This window comes from Musca autumnalis, unplaced genomic scaffold (assembly GCF_047663935.1).
Source record: "Musca autumnalis isolate F117 unplaced genomic scaffold, ASM4766393v1 scaffold_2, whole genome shotgun sequence".
NCBI classification, from domain to species: Eukaryota; Metazoa; Arthropoda; class Insecta; order Diptera; family Muscidae; genus Musca; species Musca autumnalis.
In genome coordinates this window covers 201,279,194-201,306,365 of record NW_027411755.1, presented here as the reverse complement: position 1 = coordinate 201,306,365, position 27,172 = coordinate 201,279,194, and the positions used below count along the sequence as shown (strand labels likewise).

At 36.9% G+C, this 27,172-nt stretch overlaps 1 protein-coding gene across 2 annotated transcripts in view; it reads right to left on the bottom strand.

Moving 5' to 3' along the window:
• Positions 1–27,172, bottom strand: part of LOC141395140 (protein phosphatase 1 regulatory subunit 14B) — a 143,695-nt gene that overhangs the window by 5,147 nt on the left and 111,376 nt on the right. For both annotated transcript variants that reach the window (XM_073970618.1, XM_073970620.1), the window contains 2 exons: positions 1,385–1,860; positions 1,010–1,084 (listed from right to left, as the gene is read on the bottom strand). In XM_073970618.1, coding sequence (XP_073826719.1) covers positions 1,010–1,084; positions 1,385–1,600 — 291 coding nt within the window. In that variant the 5' untranslated portion in view covers positions 1,601–1,860. The remainder of the gene's footprint in view (positions 1–1,009; positions 1,085–1,384; positions 1,861–27,172) is intronic.

Genomic DNA, 27,172 nt, shown 5'->3' with positions numbered 1-27,172 from the left:
TGAAGAATAATAAGGCAGCAGGAGCCGAAGGCTTACCAGCCGAGCTGTTCAAAACCGGAGGCGACACGCTAGTAAGCACCATCTGGCAGGAAGAACGAGTACCCAACGATTGGAACCTGAGTATCCTGTGCCCCGTCCACAAGAAAGGAGACAAGACTGTATGCTCTAACTTGTATTGGCCAATAGATGCTACTTTGGTTTAAGTAAGCAGTTTAAAAACAAAGCCATATCTCGTCAAACAAAAACAACGCTTTACAAAATACTGATACTACCCGTGCTGATGCATGGTTCCGAAGCCTGGGTACTTGCGCAAGCAGACAAGACCCCTGCCTTGTGTGTTTGAGAGAAAAATTCTTCGAAAGATCTATGGACCAATCGGCGTCGAGGTTGAATATCGACGTTGCATGAACCACGAGCTGTATCTGTTATACAACGACATCAGGATAGATAAGCGTATCGAGATGCAGCGATTGCTTTGGCTAGGCCATATCATAAGATGAACCCGCTAAGCAGGCGTATAAATACGAACCGCTTGCCGGTACAAGCAGAATTGGCAGGCCAAGGAATAGATGGCGCAAACAAGTGGATGAAGAGATGAAAAGGCGCGGTATTCCAGAGTGCGAAGCAACAAATAGAGAGAATTGGAGATATTTTCTTAGTTCGGCCTATGGAAGAAATGTTCTGTAATGGGTCAGCTAAGTAAGTAAGTAAGAATCCGGCTTCTTGCTTGCGAAGGGTGGGTTCGATTTTGTTCGAAATTCGGTCGATTATAATCTGACAGAAATCTTTGAGTGGTGTGGACAACAACATGATTCCTCTCCAGTTGTTGCAATCTGAGGTTGCGCCTATTTTTGGTAATTTTGTGGATGGATAATTATTAACTCCCTAATTTTACTCGGTCGTCTAATATAAATCAATGGAAGCGTTGGAATGCATTCCGCATTGGTTGCAAGATGGGAACCATGACATATATTTACACCTATTTTTCTTCTAAAACTTGTATACTTACTATTAAATGAGATCTTCTTATATCATCGGTATCCATATCTAAAATCTCATCAATATCCACATCAATGGCTTCGGTCTGAAGGCAAGAAAATAAATGCAAAGAAAGAAACAAAAAAACACAATAAACAATTATTAATCATTGGCAAACAAATTTGCGGAAAAAACAACAAACAATTATGAAATTGAAACAAATAAAAGAAAATGAAAACAAAACAAAAGAAATAAAAAAACAACTCTACGAAAAAATTAACCATAACAAAAGTTAAAGTTAACAAATAAACAGCAGATGGATGGACGACAAGAACAATGTCGCCGTAGCATTTCAAGAGTTTTCTACATTTGTAGGAGAAAAAAAGAATGAAAAAACAAAACTTACCGGCGGATCAAACAATTTCTGCAATTCATCGTACAGCCACATCTCCACGGCCAAACGTTTGCGTATCAAACTCATCTGATGTGAACCATATTTGGCGGTGAGGAACTTTTCGCGACGCTCTTTGACTTCGGAGCCCTTTTCATTGAAGTTCACTCGTAGATTTGTCCGATTTGGTGAACGTTCAGTGTCGTTCATTTGTTCAAGACTGCACTGCATCTTTGGTATGGTTTTGTGGTGGTTGGTGTTGTTGTTTTAGAGTCTCTAGTCTAGGAGGAAGATTTGGCAACAACTAGATAAGTTGTTGTTCTTGGTAATGTTGGGTTTGCTTGTGTTGTTGTTCTTCTTCTTATTGCTAGTCCGAATATGAAGTTGGCGTTGTTATTGTTGCTGAAAAAAAGTCTTCCGGAGATACTTTTGAGTGTGTGGGTGGGCGGCTGCTTGATGCTGATTTATGTCCACTTCAATGTGTGTTTCAACTGAAATTAAAAGAGGAAATAAATTTAATTAAAATTTTGTTCGATATTTGCGAGGGATGGAGGGAGAGGAGGCAAGCAAACTTAATTAATCGAATGATTGATTGATGAAGGCAATAAGTGAAGGCAAAGACTGGTAATTATGGTATAAGACAGATATGGAGGGCATTGTATGCTTTCATAAACGCTAGAGCTTAGCGGTGTAGCCAGGGGGAACATCAACCCCCCATGAAATGCCCATTTGTTAGGCATTTGACCTAAAACCTGTTTCATGCAGTCTACGTCACGACTTTTCTCTCTATTTCATAACAATATTCTAAAATCACCAAGTGGTCACATCATGTAACATTAACGTCTCCAAGTCCACTCTCATCCATTCTAATTTCCTCATCATCTGACAACAATAAACCATAATATTTATCCCAACAATAGCAATAAACATTTTGTCTATTTACAATTTAGAAATCCCGGCGCGTTGGCGTCTTGTCACTCCATCTATGACTAATACCCGATATCTGTCAAACGACATTTTAACGACAACATTAATCCAAGACATAAAACAGACGCATGTCACACAAGTGGTCTTGTGGCCAAAAGACAAAGAGACAGCGGTGACGAAGGCGACTGGGATAAGAAAGCAAGCAGAGTTAAAAACATTGAATGGCACGACACGCATTTACCAGGGAATAAACATGAGTCACAGCATAAACAATTGTGGTCAATCAGGGAGTCACTGCCAACTCCAACTCCAGCCATTCAAATAATCACTCTCACATTCCTTAAAAACCAAACCATTTAAAGATTAACAAAATAAAGTAAGGAATCTTTTTTCCTTTTATTTGCCACTTTTGGGAGGAACAAAACTTGGGAATCATTCGATTCGATGAAAAAAAAATAATGAATAAATAAATGAGTCATGGAAGAAATATTTTCAACAGGTTTGCTATAAAGAATGTTTCTTGTGAAGAAATGAAAAAGAAGTAATAAAATTGAAAAAGTAGCAACAGATTATTGGCGTTTGAGGCTGATCATGCGTAAGCAGAAGAACTATAAAGGCCTGCTATCAATTGAAGAATTAAAAATGTTTGTTCTTTTGTAGAGGATGTTTTGAAGAACCCCTCCCGCCTACAGATGTATGTCGAAGTTTTAGCTGGCAAGTCAAGGCGAAACGTGCGTGGTCTGTCTGGTTACTTTTCCAGCAAGAACTCTCTTAGAGAGTAAGGAGTTTTTATTCTCTTTTGTAAGAAAACACCTTCTCAGCAAAAATCTGCAAGCAACCAGCTGACTTGCCAAAACAGAACAATTTTCCCGCCCTTAAAGGAACCAAAGCAAGCTAAAATTTTGTATTTTAATAAAAATAAAAAAGAAAATGACCCAAAAAAGGAATTTTTTCACTTTGCAAATTTCTTCTCCAAAAACAATACAATTAGGCTTGCTATTTCCAAAATAAAATTATCTTTAATCTTCACAAACATAAAGGTAGAATTAGACGTGACATAGCCAAAACGCCATAACCATAAAAAACCAAAAGCCAATTGGTTTCTTATGGTTAGGGCTATGGCATTATAATATGTTACTACTAATCGAATACAGTGATTTCCATAGAATTGGTTGAATCAGCTGATTGATATGGCCTTATGGCTTTATGGTTATGTCACGTCTAATTCTACCTTAAATCAACGAATAATTAAAAACAGATGATTGATTGATTTCAGGAAGAAGAAGAATTGCAAGTGGTTACTAGAATAAATTTGTCCAGAAAAAAAAATAAAAAAAATTATCTCCTGTTTTACGAATGAATGACCTTTGGCCTAATATTGACTACAACAACTTTTATACCATTTGAATATTGAAAAAGGTCCCGCACAAACCACTTTTAATTGATATGATATATGAAATAAAATTATATATGATATAAAATGATATATGTATGTAATGATATGATGATAAATTTAGTTAGAAACAAGTAAAAAGTCGTTAAGTTCGGCCGCACGGTGGATCCACTTGTATGGAGAAAGTGGCCAAAAATATTTCCCGTGTAAATATCAAGCTAATGCGCTGGTTACAGCTTTGTGCTGCTGCGAAGAATGTTTTAAGAAACCACGAGCGTAACATTCTCCCCCCTTTCCCCTCTGGAGGGGGTATACTGTAGGAATTGTTTTATGCTGTTAATGCAAAATGACATGAACAAGGGTCCCGATTATCTTATGATGCAAAAATAGGCTTGGGGAAACAAAACAATCTCCAAAACAACGTAAAATCGAACCAATTTAGCGGATTAAAAAAATCAACATTTTTGTCTAAAAATTGGTAAAATTTTTAATATAGATCTTATAGAGTTCTTCCTGGAAGGCACGTACCGCCAACGTAAGACAAATTTGGAAGAAGATTTCTTAATCTTGCCACTGATACCAATTATTTTAATGTACGTGGTCAGATAACAGAATTATACGCTAATATATCCATAGAAACCCTATTCTGGGCCAGCTGTAGGCAGCGGCCCACCGTTTATAGTCTGGCACGAGATGGCAGCTGATTTTAATACTGAATAATCTTAAGCCCTTGAGCTACTTTGGAAAATTATTCCCGAGGTGGGCACTGGTGGGCATCATAACTAAAACCTTAGGTCAAATTTAAGTATATGGTCGAAGTGGCATTACAAAATACACTAAGAAAATATGCAGCTAACTAGAATTCCACAATACGCTAAAACACTATTTTTTAATGAAAATTAAACTATTACCTCCCCCCTTCAAAATCCACTATAATATTTAGCAATACATATTAGTTTCGCGATATTTTGAATATATTTACTTGCACTTAAAATATGGGTTGTACTCACAACAAAAAATATTAGTCAAATGTTCCGACTTTTGAAGCTATTCTTTAGAAGATCTCGTTCGAATGAAACAAAAATTAATATATTTTTAAAAAGGTCCATGTCATAGCTTTCAGAGTTGCCAGATGTTGTACCAAAATTTTGACATTCATTTTTTTATTTTTGGCCAATGGGTGGATCCACTGTGGGCCGGGCCGAACTTTTTATACCCTCCACCATAAAATAGTCGTAATTAAAATGGAATAATTAGGGTCCTTTCACAATTTTAGGTGGAACAATTTTTCGACAATGGATAGACTCCTACTGCCTCCCACTATTGCTTAAATTACACTGTGAACACAAATATTGGGGGCAGAGATAATATCTTTTGGAAATGAAAGCCCTTGGTGTGTGTATATTAAAAACCCCTAAGGACAGATGCGCCGTGAGTCGAACTTCCGCGTTATGGCGTGATGAAGTTTTTGCAAGAGACCCTGTAAGCCATCATGAATTAGCATTATATCTTTGTTTGTTGTTTTTGTAGAGCACTTAAGCAACAGTGAACAAAGATATAACCCTAATTCCTGGCCCACAGGGTCTCTAAAAAAATTTATCACGCCATAACGTGGAAGTTCGACTCACGGCGGATCTGTCCTTCGGGGTTCATAATATAATCACCAAGGCATTTCTTCCCCAAGAGGAATTTTCCGTACCCCAGACTTTCACCTCCATTTTATTCCACAGTGTTATCTAATCTAATCTAAAAAATGTGTTCAGCTTGGTCAAAGGTACCACCTACGGGGCTATATCAAAGAGTCAACCTATCTTTAAATTTTTTTGCGGAAAAGTTTTATAGCTGCAGGGAACTTCAAGAGTCGAATTGAGGACAGTTTCATCAAAACAATGTAGACCCTCAAAATGGACTCATGTTGACGAATTTCAGTGAAGAAATTTCGTGACCACTAAGAATTCCCGAAAATCGGGAGGTACAGTTATACGGGGGGATATACCAAAACATGAACCTATATTGACGATTATTTTTGAATAGAAAAAATTGTAGTTAAAATTCTCAAAATACCGATAATTACAGCTAGTTCGGTTAAAAATTACAGCTAAAATACTCAAAATACCGAAAATCGGGAGATACCGTTATATGGGGGCTATACCAAAACATGGAACTAGGTTGACGATGTTTCGTTGGAGATGTTTTATGACCACTGAGAACTTCAAATGTCAAATTACAGCTATTTCGGTTAAAAACTGTAGCTAAAATTCTCAAAATACCGAAAATCGGGAGGTACCGTTATATGGGGGCTATACCAAAACAAGGACCTATGTTGACGATGTTTGGTGGAGATGTTTCATGACCACTGAGAACCTTAAACGTCAAATGCAGCTAGTTCGGTTAAAAATTGTAGCTAAAATTCTCAAAATACCGAAAATCGGGAGGTACCGATATATGGGGGCTATACCAAAACATGGACCTATGTTGACGATGTTTCGTGATCATTGAGAACCTCAAATGTCAAATTACAACTAGTTCGGTTAAAAATTGTAACTAAAATGCTCAAAATACCGAAAATCGGGAGGTACGGTTATAAGGGGGCCATACCAAAACATGGACCTATGCCCATATCCTTTGAGATATAAGTTTGTTGATCACTAGGAACCCTAAGTGCCAAATTATAGCTAATTCAGTCTGCAAATGTGGCGAAGAATGCCAAAATAGCTCAAATCCGGAGGTACCGTTATATGGGGGCTATACCAAAGAGTGGACCGATATAGCCCATCTTCGAACTTGACCTGCCTATGGAAAAAAGACCCTCGAGTGCAAAATTTCAGCACTCTATCTCAATTATTACGGACGCTAGAGTGATTACATCAGACGGACGGACGGACAGACGGACATGGCTAGATCGTCTTAGAATTTTACCCTGATCAAGAATATATATATACTTTATAGGGTCGCAAATGATTAGTTCGATGTGTTACAAACGGAATGACAAACTTAATATACCCTCCATACTATGGTGGAGGGTATAAAAAAAATTCAGCTGATCCCGGCTGGGAATCGACCCTGGGTCGTCGCCAACTAACAGACAATGTTGCTGACGTTTAGCGTTCTGAACCACAATGCAATTAAGTCTTTCGATGTGAAAGACATACTGCAGTCTACAATGGAAAAAAGCTATCGGCTGTAATATGATGTAATATTGAAAAATTAATTTCTAGAATAGAAGGGGACAAATTAGTCGTCTTTGGAAATAAAAAGCTTCAATTTGAAATTCACAAATGCAAATTTGCAATTTTGCATGTATAAATAGGAGCTCCAAATGGCGAAAATTGTCTAGCAACAACAACATCGTTAACGAAACGATCGTCGCATAGCGGTTGATGTGTGTTTAGGACTTCGCTAGATATCAATTTTTCAAATGTAATTCTCCTTAGGTCATGTAGCTCGATTAATTAAATTAATTAAAAACCTCACAAATAATGGCCTTCGCCCTAAAAAGGCAAAACTTGCGGTTAGGGGTCTGTGCGAGAATTCTGTGGAAATTTTTACCGAAGATACTCCTAGTAGCCCTGTTTACAGCGATATGACACTTGTTTACCTGTTAAATAGTTAGAACATATGGAAAACTCAAAAACACTTATATTTTGATGCTAAATACTATAACTTTGACGTTGAATTCCTCTAAAATATCCATGGCCCGTGTTTTTATTCTATTTCGGCGCGGACCAAAGACAAACACATAATTGTTTGGAGTGACGGTCCCTGTTCGAAGATGTCTCCGAGTCATAGAACCCCCCGTCATGGTATTGGAGGACTGAGGTGGTGGCTTATACTTATGACTGATAGTTAGTATATTCTTAATAACCTTATCAGACCTAATGAAAGGGCGCTTTAGTACAGCTATGAGGCTGGGCCATGATATTATTAATTATTGTACAACGAAAGATGATTAAACAAGTAAAAACGGCGTTAAGTTCGCACGATCCGAACTGTTATATCCTCCACCATAAAAATAATTGAAATTGAAAATAATTGAATGATGGTACTTAAACTTTAAAATTTTCAAACTCAGTTCTACTGAAAACATGGACCTTTACCGAAAGTGTTTTGCACCTTGTTGGCATTTCGATTGGATCACGTGTTTGAAATAGCCAAAATACCCATAATTGGGATGTACCGTTTTATGGGGACTATTTGAAGACGTGGACCTATACCGACAAATTTCAAGTGCAAAGTTTTACACCCCCCAAGACTGAGTACCTAATTCCAGCCATTTCGGTGGGATATTGTGGACACAACCTCTAAGCCGATATACTCCATTTTCAATACCAAAGATTCTACATCAAATTATAAAGCTCTATCCTAAAAATTGCGAGCTGTATCTTGTTTCAAAGAAGGACGCAGGGACAGACGGACATCGTTATATCGAGTTAAGGTAAGGTCACATTAGGTAAATATTTACTCCAGCGACCGGCAGAGTGCGCTTACTGAGAGCAAGTGAGCGTAAATAATGCATTGGCATTTATGCTCACTTGCTCATTGCCGGTCGCTGGAGCAAATATTTACGTAATGTGACCATACCTTTAGAATTTTAAGCTGATCAAAAATATATACAATTTATAGGGTCTCCGACGAATACTTCGATGTGTGGAGGGTATAAAAATATCTAATATTTTCAAAATGTTGATACCCAGTTTAATTGTTTTAGAACTCCAGAACCTCATCCTTCTACACAAAAAATTTGTTGCAAGATGTCATGTTTCACATGTTTTCACATAAAATTCCATGCATTTTCTCAGCCCATCAACGGTTATAATAACAAGAACGAAAAACAAGAATAGAATTATCTTTAAATTATATTTTTTATGCAAATGAAATTTGCAGCAGAGAACACGTCATAGGCTGCAGGCAAACTCAACAATATGAGAGAACGAACACCATTGAAACCATATTTACAACTTGCAATCAGGAACAGCAACCACAAGCTGCCGCAAAGTTGAGGAGATTGCCATTGTTGTCGTCCGCTGTTGTTAAATACCTCAGTGTTACTAATTGTTATGCAGATTTACAGTAAAACAGCAACGGCAACAACAACAATGATGAAAAGCATGTCAGTAACAACAGCAGTGGCCACACAGTTAGTCAGAAGTAGTGCGCTATAGTAGGGATGTCAATAAAGGAGGGATATTTTTTGGGAATTTTTTGTGAAAATATTGCGATGTTCTTTTTTCCGTGTTGTGTCAGAGGGGAGCGTGTCACGATCGTGACACTAAACAACAATTAAAGTGTTTAGTACCTAGTCGCCATTAAATCGCTTAGTTGCTTATTTTCTTAGTTTTGTTGTTTAGTGTCACGATCGTGACACGAGCCCCTCTCTCGTTCGTGCTTTATTCGGTATGTTTAATACGGTACACATCTTTGTTGCTACAAGATTGTGATTCTAGCTAATGTTTGATCCTCCAATGAGTGCCTTTCATCTATCGACTATTAGTGTCATCAATAGTGAATAGTGAAGGACTTTTGGAGCCTTCAACGATGATTTTTTTTTATAAATATTTCTAGAATATTTGAAGTCAACAACGGAAAATATTTAAATGTAGTTTTTGAAGGATTAACAGAGTCAACAACGTTTGGTTTTGAAGAAAAGTTTTTGAAGATCTATAAATATTTTTTTTTAGAGTTGTTTCTCATTGACAATATGTTCTTAAAACGTCATTCCTACTCCCTGGCTATGATATGTTAAACATTATTTTAATTACGATGTTACCCACCATGGCAAATCGGATGATTGTGTTAACTTTGAATAATGAAGACTTCCAACAGCCTTTGAATAACCACCGTTTGAAATGAAAATCATAACACAAGACATGTGTGTTGAGTCAAATGCTGTATAACAATGAACGCGGAAAGTTGTTGACTTAATGATTGACTAACTGACACTATGTACTCGGTATCTCAGGTAGGAAAATGTGCAACAAAATCTCCGCCTCCTTTTGCAAAATGAAAAAAGCAACAAAAACATGATCATGTGTAAATTTACTACTTCGACAAGATATGTGTTGCATAATTATTGTTAAATTATAATATTAACCTCAAAACGGGTTGGCAAATTTTCCATAATAATTGGTTTAAAACAATGGAGTTTAGCTTGTGAAAGTTCCCATCGCATAGATCAGATCACAAAAACTGTGGTTACATATTTCATGTTTCCTTAAAATGTTATATTTCTTTGATGATGTTTAAAAGAATGCTCTGCCGTGGATTGTGAGAAGATTATCAACATTAGTTTTCAAGAAACTTAACTTGTAAGAATGAGCAAGAGTCGGGAGAATCAACCAAATGACCACAACATCGTCTTTATCCGCAAAATAGTGCTGATTTCTCCTCGGCAGGAAGATATCCAATGTGATGTAGTATAATTATCTTCGTTCGGTCACTACCGTTATGCACCTTTTCGGATCAGTCAGCATAACGCCGCCAAACGTGACTGAGACCCTATCTTTCTTCTTTTCAGGCTTCGAGAGTAAGTCACTCTCGTTGTCCACAGTTCAATTGTTCCGGCTCCAATGTTCCATCTCTACAGATGTTAGATCATCTGCCATTCTGATAATGAAAGTATCAAAGTAGGTTGGCGCAAGTGCTCAAACAATGGAGATATCGCTATAGTCGGTAATCCAAACCAATTTTATACCCTCAGCATTTATTCTAACGAGGGTATATACACTAGGGTTATGACTTTTTTACAACCTCATATCCCTGTATCATATTTTGATGAGTTTTTACCTAAGATTAGATAAAATCTTAATTATAAGGTGATTCGAAAAAAGCTCACACACAAAGTTATTTGGAAATTTTTTTATATGAGCTTTTTTGACAAAATTTTGAAGTCACTATAAGCCAGAGCTCCGAATACTCGCTCGAATTCCACTCGCAAGTGAAATTCTTCTCGAATTCGAGCAAGTTCAGGGGGAAACTTGCCCCTTCCCGACACCAAACAAAAACTTATCCCACCCCCAAATAAACTTGCCCCACAACCACCAAAAATATTGCACCCAAAAAAATTACCACCTCCCCCCAAATTTTCACTCGCGAGTAAATCGGAGCTCTGGTATAAACAGATATATAACTGAAAATAAGCTTTGGGGCCACACATCATATTATTATATATATTTCATTTTTTATCATATATAATTTATTTTTCATATTTCATATCAATTAGAAGTGATTTGTGCGGGACCTTTTTCAATATTTAAATGGAATAAAAGTTATTATAGTCAATAATATAATTCATTCGTGTATTCTTGTTACTTCAAGTATTTCTTGTTACTTTTTTGAGAAAAAATTTTGTTCATTTCATAGTATTTAAAAAAAATTAAAGTGGTTTGTGCGTGACCTTTTTAGTACTTAAATTGAATAAACTTTATTTTTGTCATTAATAGTCATTCATTCCCTCTACAGGAAATCATTTTTGAGAAGAAATTCCAAAAAGCCATAACCCCAATATACACATTCATACGCGCAAAATGTGTTCCAAATGGTTTTAGGCCCCAAGTATGTTTAGACGAAATCCGTTTCAGACAATTTGGAGTGGATTTAGCAGTACCCGTCTATCTGTCTGAAACACACGATAACTCTCGAATCGATGAACTGATTTGGTCCAAAATTTCGTCTTCGTAATATATTGTCCAAACTTAGCTTCTTCAAAGTACCATATCGGTCCACACCTTAAGGTACCTCCCCCACAAAAGTTCAAAAATGTTAGGAAAAATTGTGCTCACTACAACTCTTGAGGAGAGAAAGCGAGAAATTTATACCACACATAGATGAGGTTCCAATATGGACTCTGTCGCTCCACTCCTTTGGGTACCTCCCACATAAAATTTCGAAAAAGTTCAGTTTAGGACCTGCTCTCGAATCGCTTTGATTTTTGTTGTAAGAACTTATATGTATTTGCTATATTTATTTCCTGAGAGGATGGGCCGTTAGGTTTAAAAAACCTCACCATGTCTAGTGGCTTGAGAATATGAATTGACCAACCGATTTTCTCCAAAATTTTGCCTTCGTAATATTTTGTCCAAACTTAGTTTAAGTTCGAAGATGAACCATATCGCTCCACTTCCTTATGTACCTGCCCCACAAAAGTTCAAAACTTTTCATTTAAATGGTGTGCACGATAACTCTCGAAGCCAGTAACCGATTAGGTCCATACTTTGCACATCATAATATTTCTGCAAATCTTAGATAAAGTTCGAATATGGAATATCGGTGCACTCCTTCGGGTACCTCCCACACAAAATTTCGAAAAGTGTAGTTTAAGAACTGGTCTCAAATCGCTGTGATTTTTGTTTTATCCACTTGTATTCGCTGTCCCCATTACGACAGTACAAGTTTTTTCAGGGGCAAGTCCATACTTCCTCAAAAAATGGTCCTAAAGTTGTAAAAAAGAAGTACAAAAGTGTCAGTCGGCTTTGCCGACATATATATACCCTCAGCCAATGTGAAGCGAAACTTTCACCTCCGGACAGATCGAATGTATTTAAGGTCTCTTCAGAATTTTGTGGCCCTTTTTGGACATTTGAACTTGCCGATAAAAATGTGGATTAGGAATTGACTGCACTAAGACACAAATGTTGAACTTTGTACGGCAGGTACCCTTAGGGCGGACCAATATGGGCTATTTTAGAAGTTAAACTAAATTTTGATAAAATATTAGGAGATCCAAAGTTTGGACCAAATTGGTTGCCCCATTCAAGTGATATCATCCTAGCATTTTAGTGATATTTTTTAAATATTGGGTAGAAGTACCGAATGTTGAGGACTGGTATTGCCCATGAAACTAAGTTTGGATATAATATGACGAAGACCAAATGTTAGACCAAATCTGTTGAACACTTCGAGAGTTGACGTGCTCTCCGACCGCCACATATAGTGACATAGGGATTTTTACACATTTTGGGCTGTTTTCCCAAGAAATATGGACTTGCCCCTGAAAAAACTTTTACCGTCGTAATGGAGGTAGCGAATGCAAATCGTTTCGACAAAAATCAAAATGATTAGAGAGCAGGTCTTAAAGTGAACTTATCCGCAATTTTGTGTGGAAGGTACCAGAAGGAGTAGACAAACCTGAACCTGATCTATATCTGGTAGATATATTGGGATGTGCAAATTATGGATTACATCGGTCACTCTCTTCAAGAGTTATCGTGCGCAAAATTTTTCCGAACATTTTTCAAATTTTGTGGGGGAGGTACCTAAAGGAGTGGACCGATATAGCCCATCTTCGAATTTAAACTATGTTTTGATACAATATTACGAAGGCCAAAGGACGGAATCGACAGATCTGTTCGAGAGTTATCTTGCGCTCCAACCACTACACAAGGTGTCATAGGAAGTATGGACTTGCCCCTGATTAAACTTGTACCGTCAACAGATTTTGACCTAACCTTTGGTTCTTATGTTTTTCCGGCCGCTGATTACATTTTTGATATTATTTAACCCTCAGGCGGTCATTAAAGGGGTCTTTTGGTCCCTCCTCCTATAAAATGTGATCTTATCGGATCAAAATATTCTACAAATTTGTTCGCCATCAATTTTTACTATCGGTCCTAGATACACCAAAACTCTATACCTTACCTAAACTCCAGAAATATGCAAAATTATAAACACATTTTAGGGCTAAGGGCGTACTTCATGTGAGTTTTGGCAAAATTGTCATACAAGAAGAATGCCGTCAAAGACAAAAATGTTCTCTGCTAAATTTCACTATAAGTTACCAAAGAAAAGAAATCTCTATTTGCATTACATACCAAGAAAATATCGGTTCAATTTTGCAAAAAAACCAAGAAACTAAAATAGGGTTGCAAGCTTCCACCATTTCTACAGTTTTGGAAATATTTGAGTTAAGATCACTTGGATTCCTTGTACTTTAGGTGGATAATGTCTTTGGTAACTATACTGACAAGAATGCAAGGAATATTTTTCTTAAAAAAATTAACCCTCGTGCGAGTCATAAAATGGGTCCTTTTGGTCCCTTTTTCCACAAATCTTTAAAATCGCATATAAAATGTGATCGGATCAGACCAAAATATTCCAGAAATTCGTTCGCCATAAAATTTTACTATAGGTCTTAGAATATACCAAAACTCCAAATTATACCCAAACGCCAGAAAGTGACTCTATACTATATTCTGACATTCTGAATGAAAGAAAATCTGTACATACCTGCAAGACAAAATATCACATAAAAACAAAAAGTGCAAATATGTGCAGGATGTTTCGATGGAAATTGGTAAAAAACCCTTCCTTTTTTATGAAATGGTAAATTACACGGCCCAACTCGATCTTACTCACAACTATTTTCATAATTTATTGTGAAAATTGATCTTGAAAAAAATTAACAAGTACGGACATCAATTATTAAAGAACGCGCAATTCATTGGCGACACTGAACATCTTAAATACGTTTCACATACCTTTCATTACAATTACAAAAAGAAAATATTTAATAACCGTTGTTTATTTTGCATATTATCATAGATTTATAAACAACTTAAATATTGAAAAGAAAAAAATATTCCAAATAGGGTCACTTCGACCTGCCTTTATAACCACTTATTACACAAGAAATGTATATATTTTTTCATAACTACACGCACTATGATCCTATAAACAATATCTGACCCTTTTTAGTTTAAATTGCTAATTTTTTTTCGATTTTTGGCCAGGTTTTTTTGGAAAATCGGACACTGTGCGTCGTATGGGGGAAGTGAATACAAGTTGTTGCAACAAAAATCGAAGCGATTCGAGAGCAGGTCCTAAACTGAACTTATCCGAAATGTTGTGTGGGAGGTACCCGAAGGAGTGGGCCGATTGAGTCCATATTGGAACCTAATCTAAGTCTGGTAGAAATTTCACGAAGTATGAAACAAATTGGTTATTCCTTTTAAGAGTTATCGTGTGCACAAATTTTCCGAACATTTTCGAACTTTTGTGGGGGCGGTACCGGAAGGAGTGAACCGATATAACCCATCTTCGAACTTAAACTAAGTTTGGACAAAATATTAGGAAAGCCAGATTTTAGACCGAATCGGTTGATCCGTTCGAGAGTTATCGTGCGCTCCAGCCAGACAGACAGACGGTCCGACAACCGACAACTCCAAATTGTCTGAAACGGATTTCGTCCAAACATACTTGGGGTCTAAACCATTATTTCGAAAAGGCACATTTTGCCCGTATGAAAGTGTATATACCCTCGTTAGCATAAATGCTGAGGGTATAAAAAATAATAATAATAAGCCTAATATACAAAAGCAAAATTTGCCTCATCGAAATAATGGTTTAGACCCCAAGTATGTTTGGACGAAATCCGTTTCAGGCAATTAGGAGTGGATTTAGCAATGCCCGTCTCTCTGGAGCGCACGATAATCTCGAACGGATTAACCGATTTAGTCCAAAATTTGGCTTTCGTAATATTTTATCCAAACTTAGTTTAAGTTCGAAGATAGGCCATATCGGTCCACTCCCTCGAGTTCTCCTCCCACAAAATTTCCGAATTTTTCGCAAAAATTATTGGCACGATAACTCTCGAAGGAACGTAATATTTCTACTATACACAGATCCGGTTAGAATATGGAATATATATCGCTCATTTACAAAAGAGGGACACATTTCAAAAAATCAAGTTTCGAGAAAAACGCATTTTAAGTTGGCGATTGAAATTACACAACAAAAAAAAAAAACAACTACTTGGACCATATTTTGAAAACACCTAGCCAAATATCAGTTCTAAATTTCTGTGTTAGATCAAGCATGATTTGAAGTGTTTTAGTGCTTCATAAACGCAAAAAACTTTTTTGTTCAATTATGCCAAACCTGTAGTAAATGTGCTGTAACTCGTTGAGTTTTAGAGATATGATCATGATAATTTGACACAAGATAAAGTAGAAGTCGTAGAAAATTAGAAATTGCTAACTCAGAAAACGCATTTTTTGAGTTATGCCACAATTTGAGTTAATGAGCGATATGTCAACTCCTTCGTATACCTCCCACACCAAATTTCAGAAAAGTGCAGGTTAGGACCTCCTCTCGGATAGTTTTGATTTTTCTTGCAACAGGTTGCGCTCAAGGCCCCTATTACAATGGTACCAGTTGTTTCATTGCACAGTGGCCAAATTTCCCAAAAACCTGGCCACGAGAGTTATTTTTTTTTTTAAAAATATTTCTCGCATTCTTGTTAGTAAAGTTGCCAAAGATACCATACGCCTAAAGTGCAAGGATTCCAAGTAATCTTAAATATTTCCAAAACTGTAGAAATGGTAGACGTTTGCACCCTTATTTTAGTTTCCTGGTTTTTTTTTGGCAAAATTGATACCGATATTTCCTCGGTATATAATGAAAATAGAGATTTCATTTCTATGGTGACTTATAGTGAAATTTAGCGGAGAAATTTTTTGTCTTTGATGTTATTCTTCTAAAATGATGTTTTGTATGACAATTTTGCCAATACTCTCATGAAGAACGAAGAACGTGTTTTCAATTTTTTGTATATTTCTGGAGTTTAGGTGAGATATAGAGTTTTGGTGTATTCTAGGAACTATAGTAGAAACTGATAGCGAACAAATTTGTAGAATATTTTGATCTGATACGATCACGTTTTATAGGAGAAGGGACCGAAAGGACCCCTTTAATGACCGTGTGAGGGTTAAAAAATATGAAAAATGAAACCGGCGACATAAGCACCCAAGGTTAGGTCTAAATCCATACAGTTGTCGAGTTTTGGCTAGGTTTTTCGTAAAATTTGCCACTGTGCACTGTAAACAACGCAACACAAGGTCGTATGTCAAACTGTTCTGAGTACGCTTAGGCTAAAGACTCTTAAGGTGAGAACACAATGGATTTTTGTTGCTTATTTTTTCAGCCTCGCTTCAAAGCGCAAAAATGAAATTGTACTGTTTTCAATAGGACATACTACAATGAAGCGAGGCTTCAGGCCGCAAAGTTGAAAATTGTTGAACTTTTGAATTCTTCGCCTGGCTTCATTTTTGACATTCCGTTTCGACATTCAATTTGATATAAACACGTGTTCAATCTGAAAAATATAATTTGGCTATAATTTTTATGTTCGGTACTAATTATTTACGAATAATTCATATTAAAAAGTTGAATTTAATTTGATATATTGAAATAATTATGTTTATAGTGCCCATGAATTTTACGCTTCGATGTATGATAGCAAGAAATAAGCGGCCTAGTGAAGAAATAAGCTAAGCAGAAAAATTAAGCTACGAGTTGACTGTGTTCTCACCTTTACAGCCTGTTTCTGTATGTCGAAACGAAAATGTGTGCGAATGAAACACGACCAAACTTTAGTTTTCGAAATATTTTTACCATTGCTTTTGCTTAAAAACAAATTTCAAAAACACACAAAAGTTTTGGCGTGTTTTATTCGCACACGTTTTCGTTTCGACATACAGAAACAGGCCGTTAAACTCTCCAAAAAATGTCAAATGACGCCTGGCGACACAGCGTGTTGCCTTGGCTAGAAGGTTTTCTAGTGCCCCTCGTACTAAATTTCCGAATTGTATTATCATTTCTATCAATGCGAAATCGTAACAAATTTAGTACTTTGAAGTAGATAGTTCAATTGAACTAGATTGGCCCAACTCCGCCTCTTAGTACTTTATGTTCTATTTTTTTTTTTGGAATTTCCAAAAATCTCTTTGGATCATCTATCTATCGTACAGTCCATTCGTGACCCTCATTCGAAATATCAGATTTCTTCCTAGGGAACACACAAACATGCCAATAATTCCATCGAGTTTTTAAGTAAACGCCTAAAAATACTACCATCGCTCTACTAGTCTTAAGAAAGGTGTCATTTTCTTGTGTATCTTTTGACAATTAAATGTCAAACTAAATATCAGCGTAAATTTGATATCGTCTACGTCGGCATTGTTGTGCTACGTTTTGCTTTTCATGAAAATGTTCCCACAATTAACTGCAGGCAAGTATTAAATAATAGCGAACTAAGCATTAGATCAAATATCATAATACATACTACATGTTATTGTTGTTCATTTATTTATACAGTATTTTATGATATACACTCGAAGAAATTTTATATAAATACGCTGATTCCAAAGTTTATATGATTGAAATAATTATTTAAACAAATTTTCGTTGCGGGTAAAATGTTTTCAAAACCCAAAACCACCGGAACCAGGGGCCTATAGTATGAAATTTAAATAACTGTCGTATAGGCTGAGAAAACCCAGTACATATTACCCAACGATTATAAGGTCATGTTTATATTATAGCCTTTTGCAGGGTTAACCTTCTTAATGAGGATTTATTTGATGTATACGCAAAGGAATTGACATTTGAAACCCAGTGGGTTTGTTAAATCCGGTTATATATAAACGTACTATAAGAATGTCTATAGTTCCGTGTTTGCACAATATAGAACAAACGCTTTTAAATATATTTAAAATATTTTAAATATAGTTTATTAACAAACTTGCAGTGACTGCTTTTAAAGTATTTTCCTAATACGACATCTCACTAATCTTAAGTAGGCCAACATCAACTTTTAAATCCCTTATTTCGCAATACAAAAAATCCCAACAGCCTTTCCTAAAAATTTTTTCTTCGAGTGTCTTTTGAAACATTTTCTTTTGAGGCCATTGGTCCCGTAGAAAAACAAAACTTTGATTGAGAGAGAACAGCCAACTAAATTTAGCAATATGTGTGGAGCAATGGATATGACAATGGGAAATGAATATTTTGTCATTTTGTGTGTTTTTTCTGCGGTTGTTGTTGTCGTGTTGTTTATTTGTTAATGCCTAATCGCACTTATTAGCGCTTGAGTGGGTTGTCACAATAATTTGACAATTTAATTGTTTGGTGACAACTGATCATGGTACTGACTTCCCACTGCTAAGTTTGTAATATCGTGTTGGCTATGCGTCGTTGGAAAATATTTTGTTGTAGATAGCAGAAAAAGAAAATGGAAAATTTGGATAGCAAAAAGTCAATATAATGTATCATGTCATTTACCGAGGAAAATAGTAGCGTTAAGACTAATTAATTTATCAACTGACAGAAAAAGAAAATAAAAATTTTTGAGCAAAAAAAATGGTTTGTTCAGATTAGAGATGGGCTCGTGTCACGATCGTGTTGTTGTTGTTGTTGTTTAGTGTCACGATCGTGACACGCACTCATCTCTAATTCAGATGTCACTTTGCGACATTGTCTTGGATCGAAATGAAAATGAATGGACCTCTTTAGAAAAAGAAGACTTTGGTAAAACTTTTCAGTTATGGCTGGAGTAAATTCTGGTTGCTAAATACCCTCACCTTATCACGATAAAAGGAGTTATGGAGCTCTTCATGAACATGAGAGATCCTTAATTAAAAAATAGCATTTTCGTAGTTAACTTAAGAACTTGCGCACACTTCCAGTACCAGCAATGTGGCTGCTTCGATGGGTTGTAACCACAAAGCTACTGGAGTAAGTTGAGTAGATATGATTAACGAGGTGCTGTGTGTTGTTGTGGCAACGCAAATACGGTTCCTCTGTATCTACTTTAAAAAATGTTGCAACCTGGACTGGCTGCGTGCATAAAGAATCAGGAGACAGTTGAGTGGAGTAAGTTGGGCAGCTAAAAAAATGGTAAATCGTGTCATCAATTCGTTCCCAATATGAATTGAGACGGCCGCATCCCCCGGATCTTAACTGGACTAAAACCACTTGTGTTTGCTTTGGCAACTGGCGTTGTTCTGCTGCGATGGATAGGAGATGGTCTCCGTTTACGACGAGTACCTATGTAAGGCCAGCGCAACGATATTCAAGCCAGTCTGATAGGCTTCTTAATCTAGATGTTCTCGTTTATACCCTTCTACCTCTCTCTCTCTCTCTCCAGATCATAGAGATCTCTCCTGACGTGCCTGAGTGCGGGAAGCCTGTTCACTAAATCGTGACAGGGATGCTCACGGCGCTAACCCCCAAGCAGGTACTGCATCGACGACATCTTGTTGTGTTGACGTACCGATAAAATTGTCGTATCCTCATGAAGATGGTCCACTCGTGTCATGAGGAGATACTCTGTTGCAGTCTTCAGGGCGGCATTCTGCTAGGTTTGAATATTTTTCCACTACGTAGCCCTAACATTTCGTATACCTCGGCACCACCTTAAACACAACAAACGACATCTGTTGTGAAATAAAAAGAAGAATTGTTTTGGCCAACAGATGCTACTTTGGCCTAAGTAAGCACTTTAAAAACAAAGCCCCAACTCGTCAAACAAAAATAACGCTTTACAAAACACTGATACTACCCGTGGTGATGTATGGTTCCGAACCCTGGGTACTTGCGCAAGCAGATAAGGCAGTGCTTGGTGTGTTTGAGAGAAAATTTATTCGAAAGATCCACGGACAAATCTGCGTAGACGGTGAATATCGACGTCGCATGAACCACGAGCTGTATCTGCTATACAACGACATCAGTATAGATAAACGTATCGAGATACAGTGATTGCGTTGGCTAGGCCATATCATAAGAATGAACGATGATGAACCCGCTAAAAAGGCGTATAAATTCGAGCCACATGGCGGTGCACGCAGAATTGGCAGGCCAAAGAATAGATGGCGCAAGCAAGTGGAAGAAGAGATGACAAGGCGCGGTATTCCAGAAAGCGAAGCAATAGACAGAGAGAAATGGAGATCTTTCCTTAGTTCGGTCTATGGAACAAATGTTCTGTAATGGGCCAGCTAAGTAAGTAAGTAAGCACTTACATTTGCATACCACACTGGCGGCGCATAGCTTACTACAGACTGTCCTATTACATCATAAGAAGGCAAGAAGGGTTCTTTGTCAGCACACCAAGTGCTAAAAGGCCAGCTTGTAGCAACTGACCATGGCTTGCGAGAACGACTTAAACATGCTATCGGACGTTATACACAATATCTTACGATAGTTAGTGGTCGGCATCACGACACCATCGACCAATATGTTCAGGAGAAGCCACATTTGAGCCGTCCAGGGGGAGAACGTATTCCTCAGATGGAAGAACGGCAATAAGTCAGCTATGTAGACAGTTAACCTATCACATATGTTGTCGACGATAGGACCCGACGCCAAGATCGTACAATCATCCGCATACATTACGATCTCTATGCCAGGGTGTGGAAATGTAGAGGTTTAAGAGTTCCGGAGAGATCATCTCGCCTTGGGGAACTCTCTGTTTGCCTTTACGTGATCTTATATCTGAATTTTACAAATAACTGGTGTCCACACACATGTAGTCGTTTCAAACACGTCTTCTCTGTATCCTTGAAAAACTCGGCATGGTTGATTGTATCGAAAGCTGTCCATAGGTCAAGTGCTAACCATAACTGTTCGGTCGTACGGTCTGCTTTGGTTCAGTCCTCGACTGATATGTGTGGATATGGCGTTGTGCTATTCATTTTCCGGAATCCATGCTGTTGTAGGGCAACTGGGAATCTGCTTCGTATCATGAGGAAAAGAAATGGAGATCGTCCTGTAGTATTCACCTTTGCTGGCATCCTTGCCTGGCTTCAGTAGCGGAACCACCCTGCCAACTTTCCAGGCATCTGGTACAATGCGTAGAACACCTCCTCTTGGACCTATCACTCTGTTACCACGTTAAAAGTAACAACCGTTCTATCATCCTTCATTCCCGGATTCGAGAGTGATTTAACCGTTGCCCATAATTTACTTCATCCTGTACCAATGTCGCATTGCTTCTGGTGGTCTAGCCACAACAGTGATAATGTCTCTCACATATCCGATGATATGAGGGCGTGGACAGCTCTCTCAAGCGGTTATTTGTAAATAATATGAGCCCTTGTCAATCAGCCATTCCAGCTTTTCGGATGGCCTGTTTACGGAGACGATGGTCTGAGCCAAGACAAATGACAGGTTGCCAGGATACGTCATTTATCAGACCGGGTGTCACAATTGTGCGTAGAAGCGTCTTCATTTATCGTGCCAAACGTGAAGCTATCAATTTACTCGTCCAGCGCTGTACACCTCTGTTCATTGCCTAAGACGGAGTGCCATAGCTCATGCTAAGCATTGAATCCCCTAGCACCAGACTGTTATTGCCCTTCAAAAGCGAACTAATGTCGGTCATATAACGCAGGGCACATCTATTTATTAGCGGTACGTACACATTCAGCAGCCCACACTTTACTGCTACCCCCATGCATTCCATGTATGGGTAATTAGAGTCAAGCTCAAGCGTAACGGGTCTGTACTGGACACACTGATGTATAAAGAAGGCAAGGCCTCCTCCTCCACTTCTTGTACGATCCTTCCGCAAAACGTTGTAACCATTGCAGGAATGACGCATTTTTGGGGGCTGAGCAACAACTTGGGGTGTTAGATGCTACGTTTGTTGTTGTTGGAGAGACGGCGAAGTTGTCTCGTACTCCGACGACGAAGTTGGAGGCACGCTGACAGATTCACGGGCGCAGCAGACAGCAAAGTAACTACTATAGCAGCAGTCCTTAAGGCGACTAAAACCTGAGCAGCTTCTGAAGTGAGCAGCTTCTGAAGTGCAGTCTTTCTTTACATCCATTACATCTCACCGAAGTTGACATATGGTGGATGCGGAACTGGCAAACGAAACAGATTCATGATACTGGGTTTTTCTATATTCCAGCACGGATCTTAAGAGCTCGGAGCAAGTATTCCGGGACATATTGCCGCTCAAACTTCTACTTGTTTCGTTCATTGGTATTGAAACCACTGTACGCGCACACTCACACACACACACACCTCTGAATGCATGTTGTCCCATCTTCAGTTCTCAATGAAATAGTTTTTCCATTATTCAAAAATGGCCAATGGAAAAATGCTTCTGGTTTTTAGTTGTTTTTATTTTGCTGGAGTGGGAAAACATGTTACAGTTACAACATCAAAGGCAACAAAAAACAACAATATGTAATAATAATTATGTTGTTGTTTAGCAACATCCAATACAAAAAGCTATGCCGCCATAGTCTCGCTCGGAACCGCAAATATATTATAAAATAACACAATAATGCAACATAAACATGAGCATGATGCACATACGCATGTGTGTATGTATGTGTGTGATACTTATTTATTTTCTATGTTCCTTTTTTAGTGTGTTATTACAATATTAATAATAGTGGCAGCAACAACAACAAAAGAAAAAGCAAAGAAAAATGTGTCTACTGTGTGTGGAGACCTAAAAAGCCACTTAAATAAAAATCGCACATTTACACTGTGGGACCAGCGAACACTGCTCATCGGGGTAGACAGACAGGCATGCAGGCAGATTATGATAATGCAAGGAGACAAACTAACAAAATTACTGACTGACTTAACAACATTCCTTCTTGTGACGAACAAAATTTCTTTGGGAAAACATGTTTGGAAATGAGAAAGATGTTGGGAAATTGGCATAGATAGAGGGGACTTTTGTATACTCTACAGCAAGCACTTGGAAAGGTTGTTGGTTCAAACACTTCTAAACGAATTTATAAAAATTTCGATTTTACCGATTGTTGTCGGTAACTGCAAAGTGAGCCACATTATTGCACTACTGAAAGGCAACAAACTACTTTTACAGATGACGTATGGACTAGAGAAGGGCGCGTGTCACGATCGTGACACTAAACAACGACTAAATACTACACACTTTATTTGTTGTTTAGTGTCACGATCGTGTCACGCGTCTCTGTCTCTAATCCAAACGTCATCTTTAAAAATAGTTTTTGCCATTTTAGTAGACTCTGGGGCCCATTTTTACGTTACCTAACAATATCTGTAAAATCTGGGCAATCTGGAGAATAGTAAAATTGCTTCATACCTTGTCGGATACACCATCCGAAGTCTTCTTCATTCATTCACTACATTACTTAATCAAATTGCATAGCTATTTTTTTAAGAATATGAAATTAAAATAGAGGCCAAAACTGATTACACTAGATAGTCAGCAGTTAGGCAGGCAGTGGCTGACAAGTAACCGGCCAGCCTACAGGCAGTCGGCAGTAAATCCACTTTGCATAAATACCTTGCTTTTTGCGATTGTATTTTCTTGAATGCTTCACATCAAAAGAAGAATGCCATCAGGCATTTGTAATAGAAATAAGTTACTACGAGAATACATACTATGTAAAAGAGGGTATAGTATGTAATAATAATGTTGATGATGATGAAGATGATTATTATCATAATTATGTACGTACTGTAAAGAGGTATGCAACATGTTGCATGTTTAAAAATAGTTGTTTGTTGTAAAATTGTTAAATAAGGGGAAAATACAAAGGAAGAAATAAAACCTTAGTTGAAATTACCTGAAATTACAGAGTTACATGGAATTTTTTTATCACGAGGGTGGTATAAAGCCGACAAAATTATGTCTAGTGTTAGGCGTTGGAAGTAACTGACTAATCACTAAAGCTTAGGACAATTCCAATAATGCATAACCTTATTCATGAAATACGACAAAATGGGGATTTTGAAAGCACTCGATTTTCTAATAGTATCTTCGATTGTTAAAAAAATAACTTCAGTTAATCAGAGAAAAGCAGAGCTCTGATTTACACGCAAGTGAAAATTTGGGAGGTTGTAATTTTTTGTGTGCAATTATTTGGAGGGGTTGGGCCAAGTTTGTTTGGGAGTGGTGTAAGTTTTTGTTTGGTGATGAGGAGAAGGCAAGTTGCCCTTTTCAACTTGCTCGAATTCGAGAAGAGTTTTACTCGCGAGTGGAATTCGAGCGAGTATTCGGAGCTCTGGTGAAAAGTAAATCTTCCTTGTAAGCTAAATTTATTTCTATATATTTTCAATAATCCTTATCAAAGTGAATATCAGGTCTGCCAATAAGGTTATTTTTGACAATAAACTTTTACATTAGGCACATTTACATAAAGCAGTTTTTTTGCGGCGCATGGGAACCCTTTACAATACTCTTTCTCACCGTCAAACTGACAATTCACCGTCAAACTGACAATTGTCGTAATGTAAGTCTGGTCTTAGTAATTTTTATTACACTATTTTGATTTAAGTTTAAGAATAGACCTTGTTCCATACTCTTATGTTTAACCTCAATTATATTACTACCCACCTACCTACCAAATACCAACTATTACAATAATAGGCGGCTTTGTAAGTGCGTTGAGCGCTTTGAGTATTTCCCCATTTTTGGTTTCCTTGGCAGAAAATCAAATTATCTTTGCCTTTCGGTGGTTATTGTCTGCGAACGTAACTCAATTCGACATACATACCGACAGCGAATGGCAAAACAAAATAATTCGTTACATTTAAGACTGACAAAAGACATTGTTTTGAAAACAAACCCAGTGGTAACATAGAGAAGAAGAAACAAGCAAAGGCTGTAGTCTGGACTAGGCCGACAATATATCTTTAAAGCTCAGAAGGTCTTCTTTTAAGTTGGTCACTTTTGTTGAAATGCCTCCAACCGAAGCTGGGACATTTAACATTACAGCAAAATATCCACGTTTGAGAAGGTTATTGAAAAATATTTTTTTATAAATCCACGTTTGATATGTGGCCCTTGAAATTTATTTTTTAAAAAATCCACGTTTGATATGTGGCCCTTGAAATTTATTTTTTAAAAAATCCACGTTTGAGATGTGGCCCTTGAAAAATATTTTTTAAAAAATCCACGTTTGAGATGTGGCCCTTGAAAAATATTTTTTAAAAAATCCACGTTTGAGATGTGGCCCTTGAAAAATATTTTTTAAAAAATCCACGTTTGAGATGTGGCCCTTGAAAAATATTTTTTAAAAAATCCACGTTTGAGATGTGGCCCTTGAAAAATATTTTTTAAAAAATCCACGTTTGAGATGTGGCCGTTGAAAAATATTTTTAAAAAAATCCACGTTTGAGATGTGGCCCTTGAAAAATATTTTTTAAAAAATCCACGTTTCAGATGTGGCCCTTGAAAAATATTTTTTAAAAAATCCACGTTTGAGATGTGGCCCTTGAAAAATATTTTTTAAAAAATCCACGTTTTAGATGTGGCCCTTGAAAAATATTTTTTTAAAAATCCACGTTTGAGATGTGGCCCTTGAAAAATATTTTTTAAAAAATCCACGTTTGAGATGTGGCCCTTGAAAAATATTTTTTTAAAAATCCACGTTTGAGATGTGGCCCTTGAAAAATATTTTTTAAAAAATCCACGTTTGAGATGTGGCCCTTGAAAAATATTTTTTAAAAAATCCACGTTTGAGATGTGGCCCTTGAAAAATATTTTTTTAAAAATCCACGTTTGAGATGTGGCCCTTGAAAAATATTTTTTAAAAAATCCACGTTTGAGATGTGGCCCTTGAAAAATATTTTTTAAAAAATCCACGTTTGAGATGTGGCCCTTGAAAAATATTTTTTAAAAAATCCACGTTTGAGATGTGGCCCTTGAAAAATATTTTTTAAAAAATCCACGTTTGAGATGTGGCCCTTGAAAAATATTTTTTAAAAAATCCACGTTTGAGATGTGGCCCTTGAAAAATATTTTTTAAAAAATCCACGTTTGAGATGTGGCCCTTGAAAAATATTTTTTAAAAAATCCACGTTTGAGATGTGGCCCTTGAAAAATATTTTTTAAAAAATCCACGTTTGAGATGTGGCCCTTGAAAAATATTTTTTAAAAAATCCACGTTTGAGATGTGGCCCTTGAAAAATATTTTTTAAAAAATCCACGTTTGAGATGTGGCCCTTGAAAAATATTTTTTAAAAAATCCACGTTTGAGATGTGGCCCTTGAAAAATATTTTTTAAAAAATCCACGTTTGAGATGTGGCCCTTGAAAAATATTTTTTAAAAAATCCACGTTTGAGATGGTCATTGAAAAATATTTTTTTAGAATATTTTTCAATGGGCATCTCAAACGTGGATTTTTTAAGAATATTTTCTCAAGGATTTTCTCATCCCAGAGCGTGGATTTTTTAAGAATATTTTCTCAAGGATTTTCCTATTCAAGGTCGTGGATTTTTTAATAAAATTTTCTCAAGGATTTTCTCATGCAAGGTCGTGGGTTTTTAAAGAATATTTTATCAAGGATTTTTCTCACCCATGGGCGTGGATTTTTTAAGAATATTTTCTCAAGGATTTTCTCATCCAATGGTGTGGATTTTTTAAGAATATTTTGTCTGGATTTTCTCATCCAAGGGCGTGGATTTTTTAATAAAATTGTCTCAAGTATTTTCTTATACAAGGGCGTAGACCTTTTAAGAACATTTTCTCATACAAAGGCGATGATTTTTTAAAAATATTTTCTCAAGGATTTTCTCATCCAAGGGCGTGGATTTTTTAAAAATATTTTGTCAATGAATGTCCAATCTAAGGTAATGAATTTATTTAGGAATAGTTGGCTACAGATTATCTGCTCAAATGATGTATATTTGTTAACAACGATTTTCTTCCCATGATTCAACAATTCACAATTTTTACCACTGGGCTACTGCGAATTTCTTT